Source organism: Pseudonaja textilis, chromosome 1 (genome assembly GCF_049901715.1).
Source record: "Pseudonaja textilis isolate UNSWEBS1 chromosome 1, rPseTex1.2, whole genome shotgun sequence".
Classification (NCBI taxonomy): domain Eukaryota; kingdom Metazoa; phylum Chordata; class Lepidosauria; order Squamata; family Elapidae; genus Pseudonaja; species Pseudonaja textilis.
Window position 1 is genome coordinate 322,001,966 of NC_141990.1, and position 18,484 is coordinate 322,020,449.

General features: G+C 45.5%; 1 protein-coding gene across 1 annotated transcript; it reads right to left on the bottom strand.

Moving 5' to 3' along the window:
- Positions 1-503: 503 nt before the first annotated feature.
- On the bottom strand, positions 504-8,387 carry S1PR4 (sphingosine-1-phosphate receptor 4). The gene is made up of 2 exons (XM_026699120.2): positions 8,275-8,387; positions 504-3,958 (listed from the first exon to the last, which is right to left on the bottom strand). Exon 2 carries the CDS (start codon positions 3,639-3,641, stop codon positions 2,313-2,315), a length of 1,329 nt encoding a protein of 442 aa, XP_026554905.1. The 5' UTR covers positions 3,642-3,958; positions 8,275-8,387; the 3' UTR covers positions 504-2,312.
- Positions 8,388-18,484: the final 10,097 nt, after the last annotated feature.

Consider the following 18,484-nt stretch of genomic DNA (forward strand, 5'->3'; position numbering starts at 1 on the left):
TGGGCTTTATGCAGGGGTGGGAGTTCAAGATCCCAGCAACCGGTTTGCTGCCCAGTTGTTGGGAGTTTTGAATCGCACCCGTCCATAAAGCCCACAATCTTAAAAAGGGTTGATTTTGGAAAACACTCGGGAACACTTTGAAACCTGCAACAGAGTGGTCAATGTCTGGAATACTCTACCCAACTCTGTAGTTTCTTCCCCAAACCCCAAAACCTTTAACCTCAGACTGTCTACTGTTGACCTCACCCCTTTCCTAAGAGGTCTGTAGGGGGCGTGCATAAGCGCACCAACGTGCCTACCGTCCCTGTCCTATTGTTTCTTTTATTTTTCTTATATTTTTCTTATATGTACCCATATCATGTATTCATAATTATGTATACACTTATACTTATTATCTTGTAAACAATTGACAAATAAAATAAAATAAAATAAAATAAAATAAAATTTAGGTTTTCATCCTTCCCAATACCCAAGATAGAAAATGGACTATTTCTGACCATGCGTTGTATGTTTAGCTTATTTATTGAATACTTTATTGCCATCTCAAGAAGAAACCCGCAAGGCAGGTTTAGAAAAAAAAAAAGAAAAGAGGAAGACCTACATACACAGATTCCTGTATTCATGGTGGTTTCAGTTTCCCGTGGTTTGCGAGACAAATGCAGTTCATGAATAAAAGAATGATTTGTTGAAAAAAAAATACATTCGGTCCTCTTTCAACAGCCTATATAGGGCCAAAGAAAACCCATTTCAACAGCGGAATTCATGTATAGATCTGAAAATATTTTCTAGGAAAAACTGGCCTTTGCTGTAACTTTTTAAACAAGCGTCAAACCATCCCTTGACCATTTCAGTGGTCATCCCAGTGGATGGATGGATGATAAGGCTTAATAAAGTCTTAATAAAATAGAGAGATTGTCCCACTGTATTGTTGGAGTAAATTATCTATCTTGTTCCAATAGCTGTAAGCTTACTATAAAAAAAAATTACTGGATATACCAATCCAGTAAGAATGCCCCAAGGTAGAATACAGATAGCCTTTGACTTACGACCACAATAGCGAGACAGTGGTTAAGTGGGATTTGCCCCCCCCATTTTACAATCTTTTCTTGCTGCAGTTGTTCATTGAATCATTGCAGTTGTTAAATGAGTAACACGGTTGTTAAGTGAATCCCGCTTGCCCCGTTGACTTTGTTGGTCAGAAAGTCACACACACCCCGGGGACACTGCAACCGTCATAAGTACATGCCAGTTGCCTAGTGCCCGAATGTTTTAATCACGGGATCATGGAGAGGCAACGGTTGTTAAGTGTGTGACAAACAGCCATCGGTCACTTTTCCCCGGTGCCGTTCTGACTTTGAAAGGGTCTGCCGAAGGAAGTGTTGTAACTTGGAGATGACCTGTTCCCTATTCTTAACCAGAGTTTTCTCATCTTTCTCAGACCCAGTACAAGACTTGTGTGTCCATAAAGTAATATACGGTATAAGCAGGGGTGGGCTTCCAATTTTTTAGCAAGGGGCTCTCTGCCCTAATGACCAGCTGGGTGGGTATGGCTAGGTGGTCATGTGACTGAGTGGGTGTCAATGTCACTTCTTTGCCCTAGTTGCCTAAAAAAAATAATAATATAACAAGAAGTTGTTTATTATTTCGTGCAAGACCGGGTGTGCAAGCAGTGATTGTGAGAGGGATCTTGGAGTCTTAGTGGAATTTCTGGTAAGTTACGTGATTCTTATTATTTGGGAATTAATCCCCTTGAAGACTAGGGGCTATGTTATCTGATTTTTCCAAATGGCTCTCCCTCACAAGCGCTAAGTGGGTTGTTTATCTAGCTTGCTGCACTTTTACGAGGTGTGAAATGCTCTTGGCTGAATGCCCAGAAGTTCAATTAAGCCCATTAAGAGCTTTCCCTTGCTGTTTCTCTTTCTGAGGTTATTGGGGGCTCTCCTGAGCCCCTGCGAGCCCCCAGCAGCCCACCCCTGGGTATAAGATGCTGTTCCAGCTTTGGAGATTCAGTTTGTGTTCCTACAGAGACTGTGGTCCTTCAAGAAACCAGCTGGTGAAAACGACGGGTTGTGTCAGAAGTCAAGGCCAAAGAGCAGGATGTAAGGGAAGGAAGGCATGACATCAGCCAGGGAAGCCAAGAACAAGGAAGCTCCCCAGCATGTGTGAAATTGAGGTTGCCCAAGGAAGACGTGCTTGGAACAGGACATTCCTTTGCATTTCAGGCCTTGGCTAACCACCGTGGGCTTGAGCAAGTCCCTCATCGGGCATCGGCCATTCTAAGGTCTCCGTACATTGCAGAAAACCACCATCTCCTATGCTTGCAGGCAAGGCTGGCCAAAACCATCGCTGACCACCAAAGCGCTCAACACGCTGGAGTTGCTGGAGAGAGGCTCTTTCCTGGCGGTCCGTTTCTGTATCGCGGGGCTTCGGAAGCTCTCGCGCACCTTCAAGGAGCTCCCCACCTCCGTGGTCGAGCTGGGGAGGTGGTCACTGGGGGCGAGGCATCCGCGGGGGCCTCGCCACCCTGCCGAGATGCAGCAGCAGCAGAGAAGCTCTGCCACGGCTCTCCTGACCTCTTTGCTCTTCAAGGAGTAGATGATGGGGTTGATGAAGGAGTTGAAGACCGCCAAGGTGACAAACCAGCCGAAGATCTTCTGCAGCTCCGGGGCTCTGCTCCCGTTGAAGAAGTCAAGCAGCAGCAAGACGAAGAGGGGGATCCAGCAGACCAGGAAGGTGAAGAGGATGATGAGCACCGTCTTCAGCAGCCGCAGGGATCTCATCCGGCATCCGCTGGAGAAGCCCAGCTTGGCCCGTCTCCCAACCCAGCAATAGATGGAGCAGTAGAGGCTCACCACGCCCACCAGGATGATGCTGAACATGACGACGGTGAAGAGGATGTAGTTCTTGGAGTAAAGCGGGAGTAAGGTGGAGCAGTGCGGCACGTCGCAAATGCAGTTCCAGCCAAGCAAGGGAAGCAGGCCAATGACGAAGGCCAAAAGCCAGGAGAAGAAAATACTGTTGCGCAGGCGGCTGGTCTTGACGGACTCGCTTTCCGCGATGGGCCTCACCATGACACTGAAGCGCTCGATGGCCGTCACCAGCAGGCTGAAGATGGAGGCCGCCAAGGCGATGAAAAGGATCCCCTCGCGGAGAAACCACATGTAGGGCGTTAGCTGGAAGGTCGTCCGGCCCGACAGGCAGAGGTTGATCAAGTAAGCGATCCCAGCCAGCAGGTCGCTGGAGGAGATGCTGGCCAGGCAGGTGAAAATCCAACGCCGGCTTCTCACCTTCAAGACGATGGCCAGCAGGACCACCAGGTTTTCCAAAATGATGAGGCAGCTGGCGGCGATGATGATGATCTTGAGGACGTCGAGGTGGTCTTCCTCAGGTCGCCGGTGGCTCAGCCGTCCGGTGAGGTTGTAATGGTACAGAATGATGTTGAAGTCCTCAGTGTCGGTCAGGAGGGAGCAGGACTGCTGGCTACGGACGGAGCCCACCGGCGACTTGAAGGTAGAAATAGGGAATGAAGAAGGAGAGGAGGAGGAGGAGGAGGAGGAGGAGGAGGGGGAGGAGGAGGAGGAGAAGGAGGGGGAGAAGGACAGCTGGTTTTGGTCCGTCATGTTGTGGAGAAAAGAAACCATCAAACGAGGAATCGCAGTGGGCAATGCAGGTGGGCTCGTGGTTGGAAAGACGCGGCTAGGACACCAGCTGCGTTCTCTGTCTTTTACCGGAGGAGGAAAAAAACAGAGCGACTTTCAAGACAGGAGAAGCCAAACCCAGGTGTCCGAATCTGGCTTCCGAGAAGAAGCTGAACGGGATTGGAAGACGCAAAGTCCAGCCAAGCATCTCCAGAGAGGAACCGATGCGCCCACGAGAGCGACAGTCGCCTTCCAAGTCTTCGCACTCGGCTTGAAGGACGACGCCTGGCAGAGGCGCCCGCAGGACCGCAGAAGGAAGCCTGGTGGGAATTGAAAGGCAAGAAAAAGAGGAAAAAAGAAGGAAAGAAATTAAAATTGTCGCAATAGAATCCGGCAACGTTTCCTGCCTTTTTTTTTTACAGACGTCAGCAATGTTGTTTTCTAATTTTGGCTGGCATGGTTTCAGCGTGCAATGCAACCCATTTACCGGCTTTTTTCTTGCTTCGCTGGCATGCAACCCCGGTGATGATTTAAAAGGCTTGAGAAATCTGCGGGATGGTTTCCTCATCAGGACGGTGCAATCAATTTACCACTCTCCTCTATTTTGACCAGCGCACAACCTCGACGAGAGAGAAAAAAATCTCTCCGTTGCAAAAGGCCTTTTTGTAGTAGGGAAAAAAGAGAGGAAAACGGCGGTTTTCCTTTAGAATTGGTGAAATAAATGCAATTTCTGACAGGAAGAAAGCGAGGCAGGAGGGGAACCCCAAGCAAATCTGATTTTACAGTACGTTTTATTTAAAGGTAATCCTCGATTATTATTATTTTTTTGCCAGTATTCGTTTAGCGACCGTTCAAAGTTACAACGTCACTGAATGAAAAAAAAAAAGTGGCTTCTTATGACCGGTTTTCACAATTAAGAACGTTGCAGCATCAACAAGGGGATGGGATCAAAATTTGGGCACGTGGCAACCGGAGGTGCATTTAGGAACGTTACAAGTATTAGATAAACTTACAAGTATTCGTTTAGTGACGGCACTGAAAAAAGTGACTTATGACCAGTCATCACACTTAGAGCAGCATCTCCCAATGGTCACATGATCGAGATTTGACCACTTGGCAACCGGCATATATTTGTGGCACAAACACACACACACACACATGCACACACACACACATACACACACACACACACACACACACACCCTATGCTGGACTGTAGGGGAGAGGCTGCGAATTATTATACCAGTTGCAAAGGCAATTTCCATTTATTGGTGTCATCAGATTTCTTCTTGCAGTTAGTCCTCGTCTTACAATCACAACGGAGCCCCCAATGTCCAGGGCTAAGCAGGCAGTGAGTTAAGTGCATTGTGCCCCATTTTACGACCTTCGCTTACGTTAAGCGGATCGCTGCCGTTGTTCAGTGAATCATGCAGTCGTTAAGCAAGTCGGGCTTCCTCCATTGACTTGGCTCGTGGGAAGCTGACTGGGGAGGTCGCAAAAGGGGATCACATGGCCCCGCAACGGCCATGCAAGGGCCATAAATATATATGCTGGTTGCCAAGTGGCCAGATTTTGATCACGTGACCGTTGTAAGTGTGATAACCAGTCATAAGTTACTTTTTTCAGTGGCGTCACTAAATGAACACCTGTAAGTTGAGCACTTATCTGTATTAACATTTATAAAGCCACATTAACACTAGGACTTCAAAGCAGGGGTATTTAGTTATTAGAATAGAGTAAGAGAGTTGGAAGGGACTTTGTAGGTCATCTAGTCCAACCCCCTTCCAAGCAGGAGATCCTACATCATTTCTGACAGGTGGCAGTCCAGTTCTCTTCTTGAAAGCTTCCCACCACTTCAGAAGGCAGCTTCTGTTCTCCCTCTTCCTGTTTTTCCCCATAACACCCCTGCAAGGTAGGCCAGGCAGACAAAGAATTAATATCTCAACACCCTGCAGGGAACTTTTAGAAGTGAGGATGGAGCAGAAGCTGGTTTTCCAGGGTTAGTCCAACTCTTTAAACCTATAGGAACCCCAACCCCTTTACAGGGAGTCCTCGACTTAACAACAGTTCATTTAGTGACCATTCAAAGTTACCACGGCACTGAAAAAAGTGACTTATATCCATTTTTCACACTTAAAACCCTGCTCAAAATCTAGACACTTGGCAACCGACTCTCATTTATGACGGTTACAGGGTCCGCTTTTGCGACCTTCCGACGAGCAAAGCCAATGGGGAATCCAGATTCACTTAACAACCATGTTACTAACTTAACACATGCAACGATTCGCTTAACAACGGTGGCAAGAAAAGTCTTGAAATGGGGCAAAATTTACTTCACGAATGTTTCACTTAGCAGCGTAACCCTGGGGCTCAATGACAGTCATAAAACCGAGGACTACCTATAGCTGCTGGGGAAACGGGAACGAATCACAACGCCACCCCTGCGGTGTTGCCCACCCAGACCCACCCGAGCAGCTGTGGCCTCACGAAGCTTACACACGTGCAATTCTAACCTGGATTTCGTTTCCTCACAGCGGAGAAATGGTTAGAAGGGTCAGGAGAATTAAGCCCAGATTTTGCACAAATCAGTAAAAGGCACGGCATAAATCGATCCAGCTAATTTTAACCGCAGTTTTGTTTCTATTCATTCATTTTCGTTGTGGTTGGAAGGCACCTGGAAGGTGGGAGGACGTTATAAATATATCATTTTTATGTGCGGTTTGTAAAAACGTAGTAAGAGGACTCTGAAAGAATTCCCTCAGCTGATGAGTAATTTACATTCACGAATCAAGCTTAGTCATAACCTGGCTTTTTAAAAGCTTAGTTATAGTTTAGCGTGATGCTTCATTCTGGTCACCGGAGGATGTAAATCCTGGTTTCTTATATTGGGTCACGCTAACCAGCTGTGGCTGAGTCAGTAAACCGAGGAGTACAACCCATGACTTAGCTCCCAAAAAGAGCTTTTAGTCCATTATCCTAAATCACCGGTCTTCTGCAAGTTAAAAAAAACAAACTAAGAAATGACATCCCGGGATCCTTAAATCCAGGGAAGATGTCACACAAAATGTGAAATCGATTTTTTTAATCGAGCTACTTGCAGAAAACCGCTTTCTAAATCCTTTGACCGCTGAAAGAACCACAGATTTAAGCTCTAAAATAAAAGTGTTGTGGTGAAGAAGAAAAAAGCACACACACTAAAAAAAGAATAAAAGAGGACAAGTGAAAAAAATCGTCACATGCGATGAAGCAAAAGCCATGGGAAAAGGGGAAAAAAAATACAGATTTGGTGCCATGTTAATTTCAAAAATAGAGATTTGCACAGCAGTGCGGGGGGGGGGGGATCTCATTCAGTCCCAGTGCTATTTTTTAACCGTTGCTGCTTCCAGAATTAATCCACTTCAAATACCCTAATAAATAATGACTTAACATGCAAATTGCTCATTATGCGAAGCCATGATTTACTTTAAACAAACCGTGTCGAACAAACCATGATTCCTAGATCACATCTCAAGCCAAAAGCAAAAGAAATCATGGCCATCTTAACCGGGAGACCGACCCCACCACAGAGAGACAAATCTTACAAAACAGCCGGGTCCACATCACACATTTAACCCAGTTATTAAACAAGCCCATTTTTCCGCATTCACACATTACATCAAACTGTAAATTCATCCCCCGTTGGGCTGAGTCGTAGACTATGCTGAGCGAGGAGAAAAAAATTACCTTAATTTAAATTTAACTTAAATGTTAAAACAACCCATTGGCTAAATCTTTACTTGACTAGGTTGTGTGAACACAGCCACGCGGTAACACGCAGGTCAACTTGTCACTAAATCTGATGAAACTTCGCTTCCAGGGAATCCTGTGCAGAAATTCTGCAGTCTTTCTCTTAAACTCGAGCGGGTGGCTTCCAATTTTGAGATTTATAGAAACCCCATCGATCCGGAGAATGGAAGATCTTGGATTCAAAGACAGAATCTCCAAGGCGGGATAAGGGAAAGGATCGAGTGTGCAATAGCTGTCTGAGATAGGCGATTTCAGAATCAATCAAAGCTTATCTCTTTTTCTCTTCTCGTATAGGAGTAGGCATGGGATTCCCCCTATGTTTTTGTCCAGTGACAAGAAATCAAGGGAAAAACCCTTTTTTAGCCAGAGAGATTTTGTTACTCAAAATAGATAACAAGATTTCTGTATTTTATTTCTTGATTTAAAACATTTATATAGCTGCCCCGTCATATAATCAAGGCTGGGCAGTCCCCAGTCATTGGGATGGATAATCTACATCGCCTTTGGTGCGAAAGGGACTTTCTTGGGTTTTGGATGCATTGAGAATCTGTTCTGGAATATCCATCACGGTTAAGGGTCTTAGTTTGCCAAGCAAACCAAGATTAAGCCAATGATGGTTTAGGGCAGAGTTCGAACACATCTCCACTCCGAGCATCGGGCTTCTGCTAGCTACCCTTCCAATGATGCCAGAGGCAGGAGCAGGAGAAAAAAAAGAAGACTTGCAAAGGAGATTGGAGAACGTTGAACGAATAAACGGAGAGAAGACGGAAAGGGAAAAAATATATATATTAAAAAATGTTTGTCCCGTTTCCCACACACACACACACACACACACACCGCTCCAGCTCACCTGGCTCAAAAATGAGTCCACCTCACCAGCAGCTGCTCAGTGATGTGATTCATTGGGTAATCCACACAAGGTTCACGTGCGGTGATCAAAATTTACTGGGAGGTGGTTTGACCCCAAACCTTTGAGTAGTTGTGTGTCTGCGCGTGCATTGTGTTTTTTCCTCTTTTCTTTTTTTCTCCTTTTTTTGTTTTACGCGTTAAAAATAAAAAAAGGGGCCATGCTTACCTACAAAACAAGAGGAAGGAGATATTGCTACACCCAAACCGCAAACAGACCCAACCCAAGAAGTGGTTGGCAGGGTGTCAACAATTTTTTTTAAAAAAATAAAACAGCTACTTGGCCTTTAGGCTGAGCTCCGTTCTTCCAGTCAGTGTGTCAAGTTAGCCTACTTCACACCAACGATTTGTCCTCTATTTTCCATTTCAAGCACACAAAAACAAAGACCTTAATTGTTCATGCCAAGAGTTAGTTTCAAGATATGAATGGTAGGATCTTTGGGGCGAAAAGACTGGGTTGTTGTGTTGTTTTTCTGTCAAACACTTGACATGGCATGGAGGGCACTGTTGGTTGCTACACACTCTTCTCGTTGGTTTCTCCCTCTTCTGCTTCCTCTATTCTCCGTACTGGATGACCCGGGTAGAACAAACAATCATAGGGTTCGATTCAAAGGAACCCTGGAGGTCTTCTAGTCCAACTGCTCCAGGAGGAGATCCTATGTCATTCTGGACAAAATCCCAAAGGTGCTTTTTTTTTTTTTTTTTCAAAAGGCAACTCGGCTTTGTTTTTCCTTGAAGACGTTTCGCTTCTCATCCAAGAAGCTTCTTCACTTCTAACTGAGGAAGAAGGTAAAACCAAGTCCAGTTCCCTTTTGAGAAAGCACCTTTGGAACAACCCTGACCTGGATGACTGAGAATCTTTATAGACATTCCAGTACAAATGGCTGTCCAATCTCTTCTTGAAAACCTCCAGCGATGAAGCTCCCACCACTTCTGGAGGCAAGGAGTTCCACTGATTAATTGCTCTCACTGTCAGGAAATCTCTCCTTAGTTTTAGGTTGCTTCTCTCCTTGATTGGTTTCCATCTGTTGCTTCTTGTCCTGCCTTCAGGTGCTTTGGAAAGTCAATTGACCCCCTCTTCTTTGGGCCAGCCCCTCAAACATTGGAAGACTGCTATCGTGTCTCTCCTAGTCCTTCTTTTCACTAGACTAGACCTACCCAGTTCCTGCAACCGTTCTTCGTATGTTTTAGCCTCCCAGTCCCCTAATCATCCTTGTGGCTCTTCTCTGCACTCCTTCCAGAATCTCAACATCTTTTTTTTTACATTGTGGCAACCAAAACTGGATGCAGGATTCCAGGTGTGGCCTTACCAAGGCATTATAAAGTGGTATTAACACTTCACATGACCTTAATTCTCTCCTTCTGTTAATGCAGGCTAGGTTTGCTATGACTTTTCTGGCAGCTGCTGCACACGGCTGGCTCTCATTTAAGTGATTGTCAACTAGGACTCCAAGATCCTTCTCACAATTACTGCTGTTGAGTTAGGCACCACCTATTCTGTACCTGTGCATTTCGTGTGGGTTTTTTTTTCTTGCCTAAATGTAAAACCTTACCCATCTCACCACTGAATTTCATTTTGTTAGAGACTAAACCGTCTTAACTCAAACCACCAGACCTCTTATTATCTTTATTGCTCTCCTCTGCACACTTTCTGGAGTCTCAGTATCTGGTCTCTTGCCTTTTACAGACTCCCAGATGGACACACAGCACCCAGGTTCCTCTCCCAGCACCCAGATCAGGGTATCAGCTGATGGTGATGAGAAGTTGGATTACCTTCTCCAAAATGTGGTCAAGGTGTGTCTTTCAGTCCTCTAGTCTTTCCTGTTTCGGTGGGTGAGATGTTTTCACACTTTGGGGGCTGGTTAAGAAGGCAAGAAGTGGAACGGGGGTCCAACAAATGCTTCAGCATTCTCTAGGTTGCCCTGTTAACAAACTTAGTTCAACTCCTAACTAGCTCTCAGGGATAGTTACTGCTGGCCCATATATATATATATATATATATATATATATATATATATATATATATATATATATATATACACACACACACACACACACACACACACACACACACGTACGTACGTACATATATATATATGTATGTATGTATGTATATATGTATATATATATATATATATATATATATATATATATATATATATATATATATTCGTAGATTTTCACGGTATAGGTATGTAGGTCTAGATGTGTTCGGGTCTTTTCCCGTGTAAGATTAAGAGTATCTTGGCAACGTTTTGTAGTGATCTTTTGATCTCTTTTTCATTAACGACAAACGACCCAGGAGATTACAACGCAGGACCCAGGATACCACAACAAAAGAACTAGCAAGCCCATCACACAAACCATTACCCAAGCCGTTAAAACATGAGAGGCTAATGGAAAAAAAGATCACTACAAAACAAATGACCCAGGAGATTATAGCACAAGATCCAAGATATCTCCACAATAAAACTCACAAGGCCATCACACAGCCCATTATACCAACATCAACTCCATCAACCAATCAAGAGGCAGCAGCGCAGCCAACCAGCCCAGCACGCCAGCCGCCCTCCCCCCCCCCAGTATTTATAGAGAGATGGCAGCTCCGATCACACACTGCTTGCACTGGCACGAAGCCGAAAGCACCAGCCTGAGGATGGCGAGTGGGACCTCGCTGAAACGTCGCCAAGATAATCAATCTTACACGGGAAAAGACCCAAACACACCTAGACCTACACACACACACATATACATATACATATACATATACATATACATATACATATACATATACATATATATATATATATATATATATATATATATATATATATACACATATATATATATCCTCTACGTGATGAAGGGCTCTTCTGCATGTTATCAACCTATATCCAGTCCTGAGCTTTCTATGTGTGTATGTAATATATACGTGCATACCTACGTACATTCTCAAAGTGGTTGGTGACTCTCTGCAAGAGTGCAAGCAAATGGGGTGTCACCATATTTAGAGAGCTTGCATACACAGGACTGGTGCCCCCCAAGTGTGTCTTTTTAAATACTTTTTTTATTCCACCTTTATTATTTTTATAAATAACTCAAATGGCAATACTTAACATTCCTTCCTCCTCCTATTTTTCCCTTGTGGGTTGGGCTGAGAGACCGAGATCGGCCAAAAGTCACCCAACTGGGTGCATACCTAAGGCAGGACTACAACTCCCAGTCTCCTGCTGACTGGCCCAAAGTCACATAGCTGACTGTTCATGTCTAAGGCAGGACTAGAATTCACAGTCTCCTAGTGATTGGCCTAAAGTCACCCAGCCGGCTTTCATGCCTTAGAAAGCTCAGGACCATATATAAGTTGGAAACATACGGAAGTGGCCTTCATCCTGCAGTGGACAGACATGGCTAAAATGATGATGATGATATACTGTATATACATATATATATTTATATATCCGCTCAATTTGAAACTGGAAACTAAATGAAATCAAATCTCCTTATTGACAAGAAGCCTTCGATCCATTGTATCTGAACCTGCATTTTCTGTGAGAAGGATGTTGTTTGTGAGTTTTACGCAGCTTCTCAAATCTGGCTTTTGTTTTCGAGTGACTCTCACTTCTCCTTCGACATTTGTTTCGGATCTATATTTGTTCTTTATAGTAGCAATCGCAGAAAGCCATTGCTTGTCCACAGAGTAAAAGAGTGAATTTGAACCACAAGCCCTCCATGAATCCACACATAGTGAGAGAAAACCAATTTGGTCTAGTGGTTCATGCACCATGCTGTGAGCTGGGAGACGGTGAGTTCTAGTCTCTCCTTAGGCACAAAGTTGGCTGGATGACTTTGGGCCAATCACCAGGAGACAGGGAGTTCTAATCCCACCTTCAGCATGAAAGCCAGCTGGATGACTTTGGGCCAATCACCAACAGACAGTGAGCTCTAGTCCCGCCTTCAGCATGAAAGCCGACTGGGTGTCTTTGGGCCAATCACCAGGAGACAGTGAGTTCTAATCCCGCCTTCAGCATGAAAGCTGGGCTGGATGACTTTGGGCCAATCACCAGGAGACAGTGAGTTCTAATCCCGCCTTCAGCATGAAAGCTGGCTGGATGACTTTGGGCCAATCACCAGGAGACAGTGAGCTCTAGTCCCACCTTCAACATGAAAGTTGGCTGGATGACTTTGGGCCAATCACCAGAAGAACGTGAGTTCTAATCCCGCCTTTGGCATGAAAGCCGGCTGGGTGTCTTTGGACCAACCACCAGGAGACGGTAAGTTCTAGTCCCGCCTTCAGCATGAAAGTTGGCTGGGTGACTTTGGGCCAATCACCAGGAGACGGTAAGTTCTAGTCCCGCCTTCAGCATGAAAGCCGGCTGGGTGACTTTGGGCCAATCACCAGGAGACAGTGAGTTCTAATCCTGCCTTCGACATGAAAGCCGGCTGGATGACTTTGGGCCAATCACCAGGAGATGGTAAGTTCTAATCCCGCCTTCAGCATGAAAGTTGGCTGGGTGTCTTTGGGCCAATCACCAGGAGACAGTGAGTTCTAGTCCCACCTTAGAGATGCACCCAGTTGGGTGACTTTTGGCCGAAGTCTGTCTCTCAGCCAAACCCACCTCATAGGAATGTTGTTGCAGGGAAAATAGAAGGAGGAAGGAGTATTAAGTACTGCCCTTTGTGTAATTTATAAAAATAATAAAGGTGGAATAAAAAATATTTGAAAAAAATATATATTTGGGGCAGAGGTGGGCTGCACTTACATTAAGAACCGGCTCGCTGGTTGTGAACTCAACTCTCAGCCCTATTGCTTCCGCTTCTCATTTTTAGAATACAGAGACAAAGAAATATTCCTTCACGTTGAAGAGAAAACTAAGTGTAACTGTGAGAAGCTGAGCACTCTCGACAAATCAACCATCAATAGACACATAGACATTAACAACACCTATAGACCAGTAGTGGGGTTCCAAAATTTTTACTACCGGTTCAGTGGGTGTGGCTTGGTGGGCGTGGCATGGCTTGGTGGGCGTGGCAGGGGAAGGACACTGCAAAATCCCCACTCCTTCCCCACCCCACTAACCTGCTTTCCAGCTCCGTTCTCCTGTGCAGGGCAACCGAAGAAGACCCAGCCAATCAGCTGGGACTTGGGAGGCGGAAAATAGATGGGGGCGGGGCCAGTCAGAGGTGGGATTTTCCGGTTCTTCAAACTACTCAAGATTTCTGCTACTCTCCAGAACTGGTCAGAACCTGCTTGAATACCTCCTCTTTTAATGACCCCATAATCCCTCGCATCGGGGTGGAGTCGAGGCAACTGAATGGAGCTAAGTGTTTACTGACTGGATGCCCTTCCTGTCACCAATGCAGACTTGGCAGCAGATATATTCTCATTATGTCCACTAACCTGCTTTCCAGCTCCGTTCTCCTGTGCAGGGCAACCAAAGAAGACCCAGCCAATCAGCTGGAACTTGGGAGGCAGAGAATAGATGGGGGCGGGGCCAGTTAGAGGTGGGATTTTCCAGTTCTCCGAACTACTCAAAATTTCCGCTTCCGGTTCTCCAGAACTGATCAGAACCTGATGAATACCACCTCTGGGGCAGCTAGTCCACCTCCGGGGCAGCTAGTCCACCTCCGGGGCAGCTAGTCCACCTCTGGGGCACCTAGTTCACCTCTGGGGCACCTAGCCACCTCTGCTATAGACTATGCAAGAGAGATAATCAACCAGTAAAAAGACTCACTCCAGCACCTTTCCACCATAGCACCCAGATCACCATAGATCAACTCCAAGGTAAACATCAGACCAACAATCCAGTAAAAATACCCCAATCAAGAAAGCACCAAAGAGGTAAACAGCCCGACCAAAGAATCTGTCCCCACCCACACAGACAGCCAAGACACAAAAATATAAACTGACAAGCAAAACTGCACTCCCTTCTAGCACTGATAATGTTACCTAGTTGGGTCATGAAATGTCTGCAAGAAAACAAGCAAGCTCAGAGACCACCAAGGACCCCACAGTTCTCCTCTTCCTCCTCCTCCTGTCCACAAATCACACCCCCTTCTTGTACTGATGATGTTACCTAGTTTGGGTAATGAAACGTCTGGAAGAAAACAAGCAAGCTCAGAGACCACCAAGGATCCCTCGGGTCAACCCCGAGCTACAAATATCCCACTTTACGAAATGTAAATCTGAGGAAGGGTTTGGCTGATATAGTAACTATGTGTATTTTTCCTCCCCCCCCACCTTTTTTTTTTTAAAAAAATGCCACCATCCCTTAATCAAAGTGAACTTCCGTTATAGATGTCACCAGTTTTACACCAAGATAACCAGCAGAAACCATAACTTCCTGGAAAGACACTGGGCAGGTCGAGCGGCCACAAAATTTATGATCAAGGTTTGCGATTACCCAGGGACGGGAAGAAGAAAACTGTAGCAAACAACTCACCCCAATGAAAAATAGCACAAAGGTGACGGGGGAAAAGTTGGCTGGACAGTAAACGAAAACAAGGAAGAACAGAAGAAAGACGATGAAAAACAAAATTCGGGGATTTTTGGCTAGGGTGGGGGGCTTAAACCTTAAAGTAAAGAGATAGAACACAGAATAACAGAGTTGGAAGGGACCTTGGAGGTCATCAAGCTTCTCCCACTTTGGCTGATTTTTTTAAGGGGAAACTTTTGAAAAATGAGCTATTTTAGACACCATACTTTGCTGTTGCCATCTTCGTTCTTTTCATGGTGTGCAATCACACTCTTAGTAGCCACATGAGTACAGCTGGTCCTCGATTCACAACCACAACGCAGCCCCAAATTTCTGTTGCTAAGCAAGACAGTTGTTATATGAGTTTCACCCCTCTTTAGGACCTTTCTTGCCGCAGGCGGTAAATGAATTGCTGCAGTGGTTAAGTTGGCAGCACGGCTGTTAAGGGAATCTGACTTTCCCATTGGCTGCAAAAGGGAATTACGTGACCCCCACGGGACACTGCAACCGTCATAAGTACATGCCAGTTTCCAAGCGTCTGAATTTTGATCACGGGACCGTGGGGATGCTGCAACCATCGTAAATGGGACAAACAATCACGAGTCACTTTTTTCAGTGCCGCTGTAACTTTGAATGGTCACCAAATGGACTTTTGTAAACCGAGGACAGTCTGTAAATAATAAATCAATTTAAAACAATGAAACTCCCTTAAGATCAAAGCCCAGGCAACAGGCAGAGTCAGCCTGCAAATATTGCTTTGTAACCGCTGTGCCACCATAGCTTGGTAAAGATGCCCTTTAAAAGCAGAGAAATTTTCTTCTGGAAGATTTTAACTTCTGCAGTCAATGGAGAAGTATGATGATGATAACCCTAAGAATGACGATAACCAGAGTACTACAAATGTTAGTCTCTACCAAGGCAGATGATTGCCATCTGGACTGAATGAGGTCAAAATAGTTCAGTGCAGTTTCCCCCAAACCTGGGCAGCTTTAAGAGATGTGTGGACTGCAACACCCAGAATTCCTCAGCCAGCCCTTGGCAACCTTTATGAAGCTTAGACTTCAACTTCCAGAATTCCTCAGGCAGAATGGCCGGGAGTTGAAGTCCACTCCGCCGAAAGCCGCCAAGGTTGAAAAAAATATATATACAGTTTTAAGAGGACATTAATCCTAAGGGAGGCCTCTGATCCAAAACGGTGATGTCATAAAAAGCAAGGGAAAACCACAGATGGTCCTCCTCTGTCCATAACCAAGGAGGGTCAGGATGAAACCAAAGAAGGTGACCTAGTAAGAATATCCTTCGGGGATGGTTTCATTTTCGGTTTGCTTCACGCTTGTTGGTCTCCCCTAATACGTCCAGATTCCAGACTGGATGCTAACAATCATCAGGAAGCATCCAGGTTAGAAGAAAGAGGGGGGTGGGAAGAAGAGTTGAATTTCTCTCTTCAGAAAAGTCTAGAAGTTCATTGTCACAGATTTCTTATTAATAGACCAGTGGGCAGGGGTGGGCTCAGGGGTGGGATACGACATGGTTAACTATCGGTTCGGTGATTTACGAGGTTCGGTGATTTATGATGTGTCTTCCCTGCGAATCCCTGTAATTTCCCTGTAAATCGTCATCAGCACGCTGCACGCAGAGAAGGAGCCTTTAAAACAGCCCTCTTTTCCTGCTTTTTAAACTGCAGCTGTGCTTCGTTCGGCCGCTGAAGTTGAAAAAACAGGAAATAAAGGTCAGGTTAGAGCCCAGGTGGGCGGGTGGGCAAAAACATCAGCAGACATCAGAGCTACTCGTTCTACAGAGGTGGACAGAACCGGTAGAAACCCACCCCTTTTTTTAGCAAGGGGCTCTCTGCCCTAATGACTGGCTGGGTGGGCGTGGCTGGGTGGTCATGTGACTGGGTGGGTGTGGCCAACTCGACATCACTCCTTTGCCCTAATTGCCTAAAAAAAGGATAATACATCAAAAAGCTGTTTATTATTTTGTGCATTTAATACTTAAATCAAAGACTGGGTGAAACCAGGCTTACTAGCAGTGAATGTAAGAGGGATCTTGGAGTCTTAGCGGAGTTTCTGGTGAGTTACGAGATTCTTATTATTTGGGAATTAATCCCCTTGGAGGCTAGGGGCTATGTTATCTGATTTTTCCCAATGGGTCTCCCTCGCAAGCGCTGAGTGGATTGTTTATCTAGTTTGCCATACTTTTACGAGGTGTGAAATGCTCTTGGCTGAATGCCCAGAAGTTCAATTAAGCTTATTAAGATCTTTCCCTTGCTGCTTGTCTTTCTGAGGTTAACCAGGGGTGGGATTCAGCCGGTATGGATTGGTTCAGGTGAACCAGTAGTTCCGGCAATCATTTGACCCAGTCGACCTGCCCTTACCCTTCCAACTCTGTTAATCTGCAATCTGTAGAACCGGATGCAGTATTCCAAGTGTGCCTTCACTAGCGCAGTATAGAGTGATACCATCAGTTCCCGGAGCCTTGAAAGATTCTGCAAGATTGTAGAATACTGTAGCCTTACAATAAAGTAGAATTAGCTCAGCTGGGTGTGTTTCCTGCCTGATTTACCCAGAAAGGCGGACACCTAAATGAGTCAAGCACAACACTGATTGCACACTAGGGCCACCCAGTCTTATGTAAGGTTGTGATTGCATCTTTGTTTTGTACACAGGTTGCATACCTTGGATTGATGGCCTGCGGTGTGTGCCCATCTTGCTTAGTTGTCATGGCACTGCGGCAGATAGATTCTTTAGATTCAAGCAAACTAGATCGGGGCCCTCCAACCTTGGCAACTTGAAGGCTTGTGGACTTCAACTCCCAGAATTCCATAGCCGGCCATACCAGCTTACTTAAGCAGACCGTCGGATTTCTGGCAGGTGTGAATCCACACAATCTACCCACCATCAACCTGGCGGAGTCTTATTTGTCCAAGGGGATGAAATTTCACTGAACCTTATCCAGAGCTGCTGAGAAATCTGGGTTAGGGATGCTGGCTGGGGAATTCTGGGAGTTGGAAGTCCAGAAGTTTTTAAGGTGGCAAGTTTGGAGACCTCTGAAGTAGAACCTTAGTCTTATTTATCAGATTTCTTGAAGGAGTGGGGTGGGTGAGTGGGAAACAGAGCTTAGCACTTAGCAATTAGACTTATATACTGCTTCACCAGTGCTTTACAGCCGTCTCTAAGCGGTTTACAGAGTCAGCCTATGGCCCCCAACAATCTGGGTCCTCCTTTTACCAACCTTGGAAGGACGGAAGGCTGAGGCCACCTTGAGCTTGGTGGGATTTGAACTGCCAAGTTGCAGGCAGCCGGCAGGCAGCAGAAGTAGCCTGCAGTACTGCACTCTAACCACTGCGCCACCGTGGCGCATATAACTTCAGGTTCATGAGCCTCAAGACTAAGAATTCCTCGATCTTATTACTCACCGCGGTGGTGTGTAGTCTGGATTCCCAGGAGGGAGGGGCTGCATTCCGGAGGGGAAAGAGGCAATGAAACTTAGGTAGACTGGTTGTGAAAAAGAGAAGTAAGAAGGCTCCTTGCTTGGCAATTCTCAGAGGACCAGTACAGGTAGTCTCGACTTACAACCATTTCACTTAGTGACCGTTTAAAGTTACAACAGCACTGAAAAAAGCGGCTTGTGATAGTTTTGCACACTGACAACCATTGCAGCATCTCCGTGATCATGGGA

Excerpts from the sequence above, each read along its gene's own strand:
- S1PR4 (XM_026699120.2), bottom strand. The coding sequence starts at position 3,641 with ATGGTTTCTTTTCTCCACAACATGACGGACCAAAACCAGCTGTCCTTC.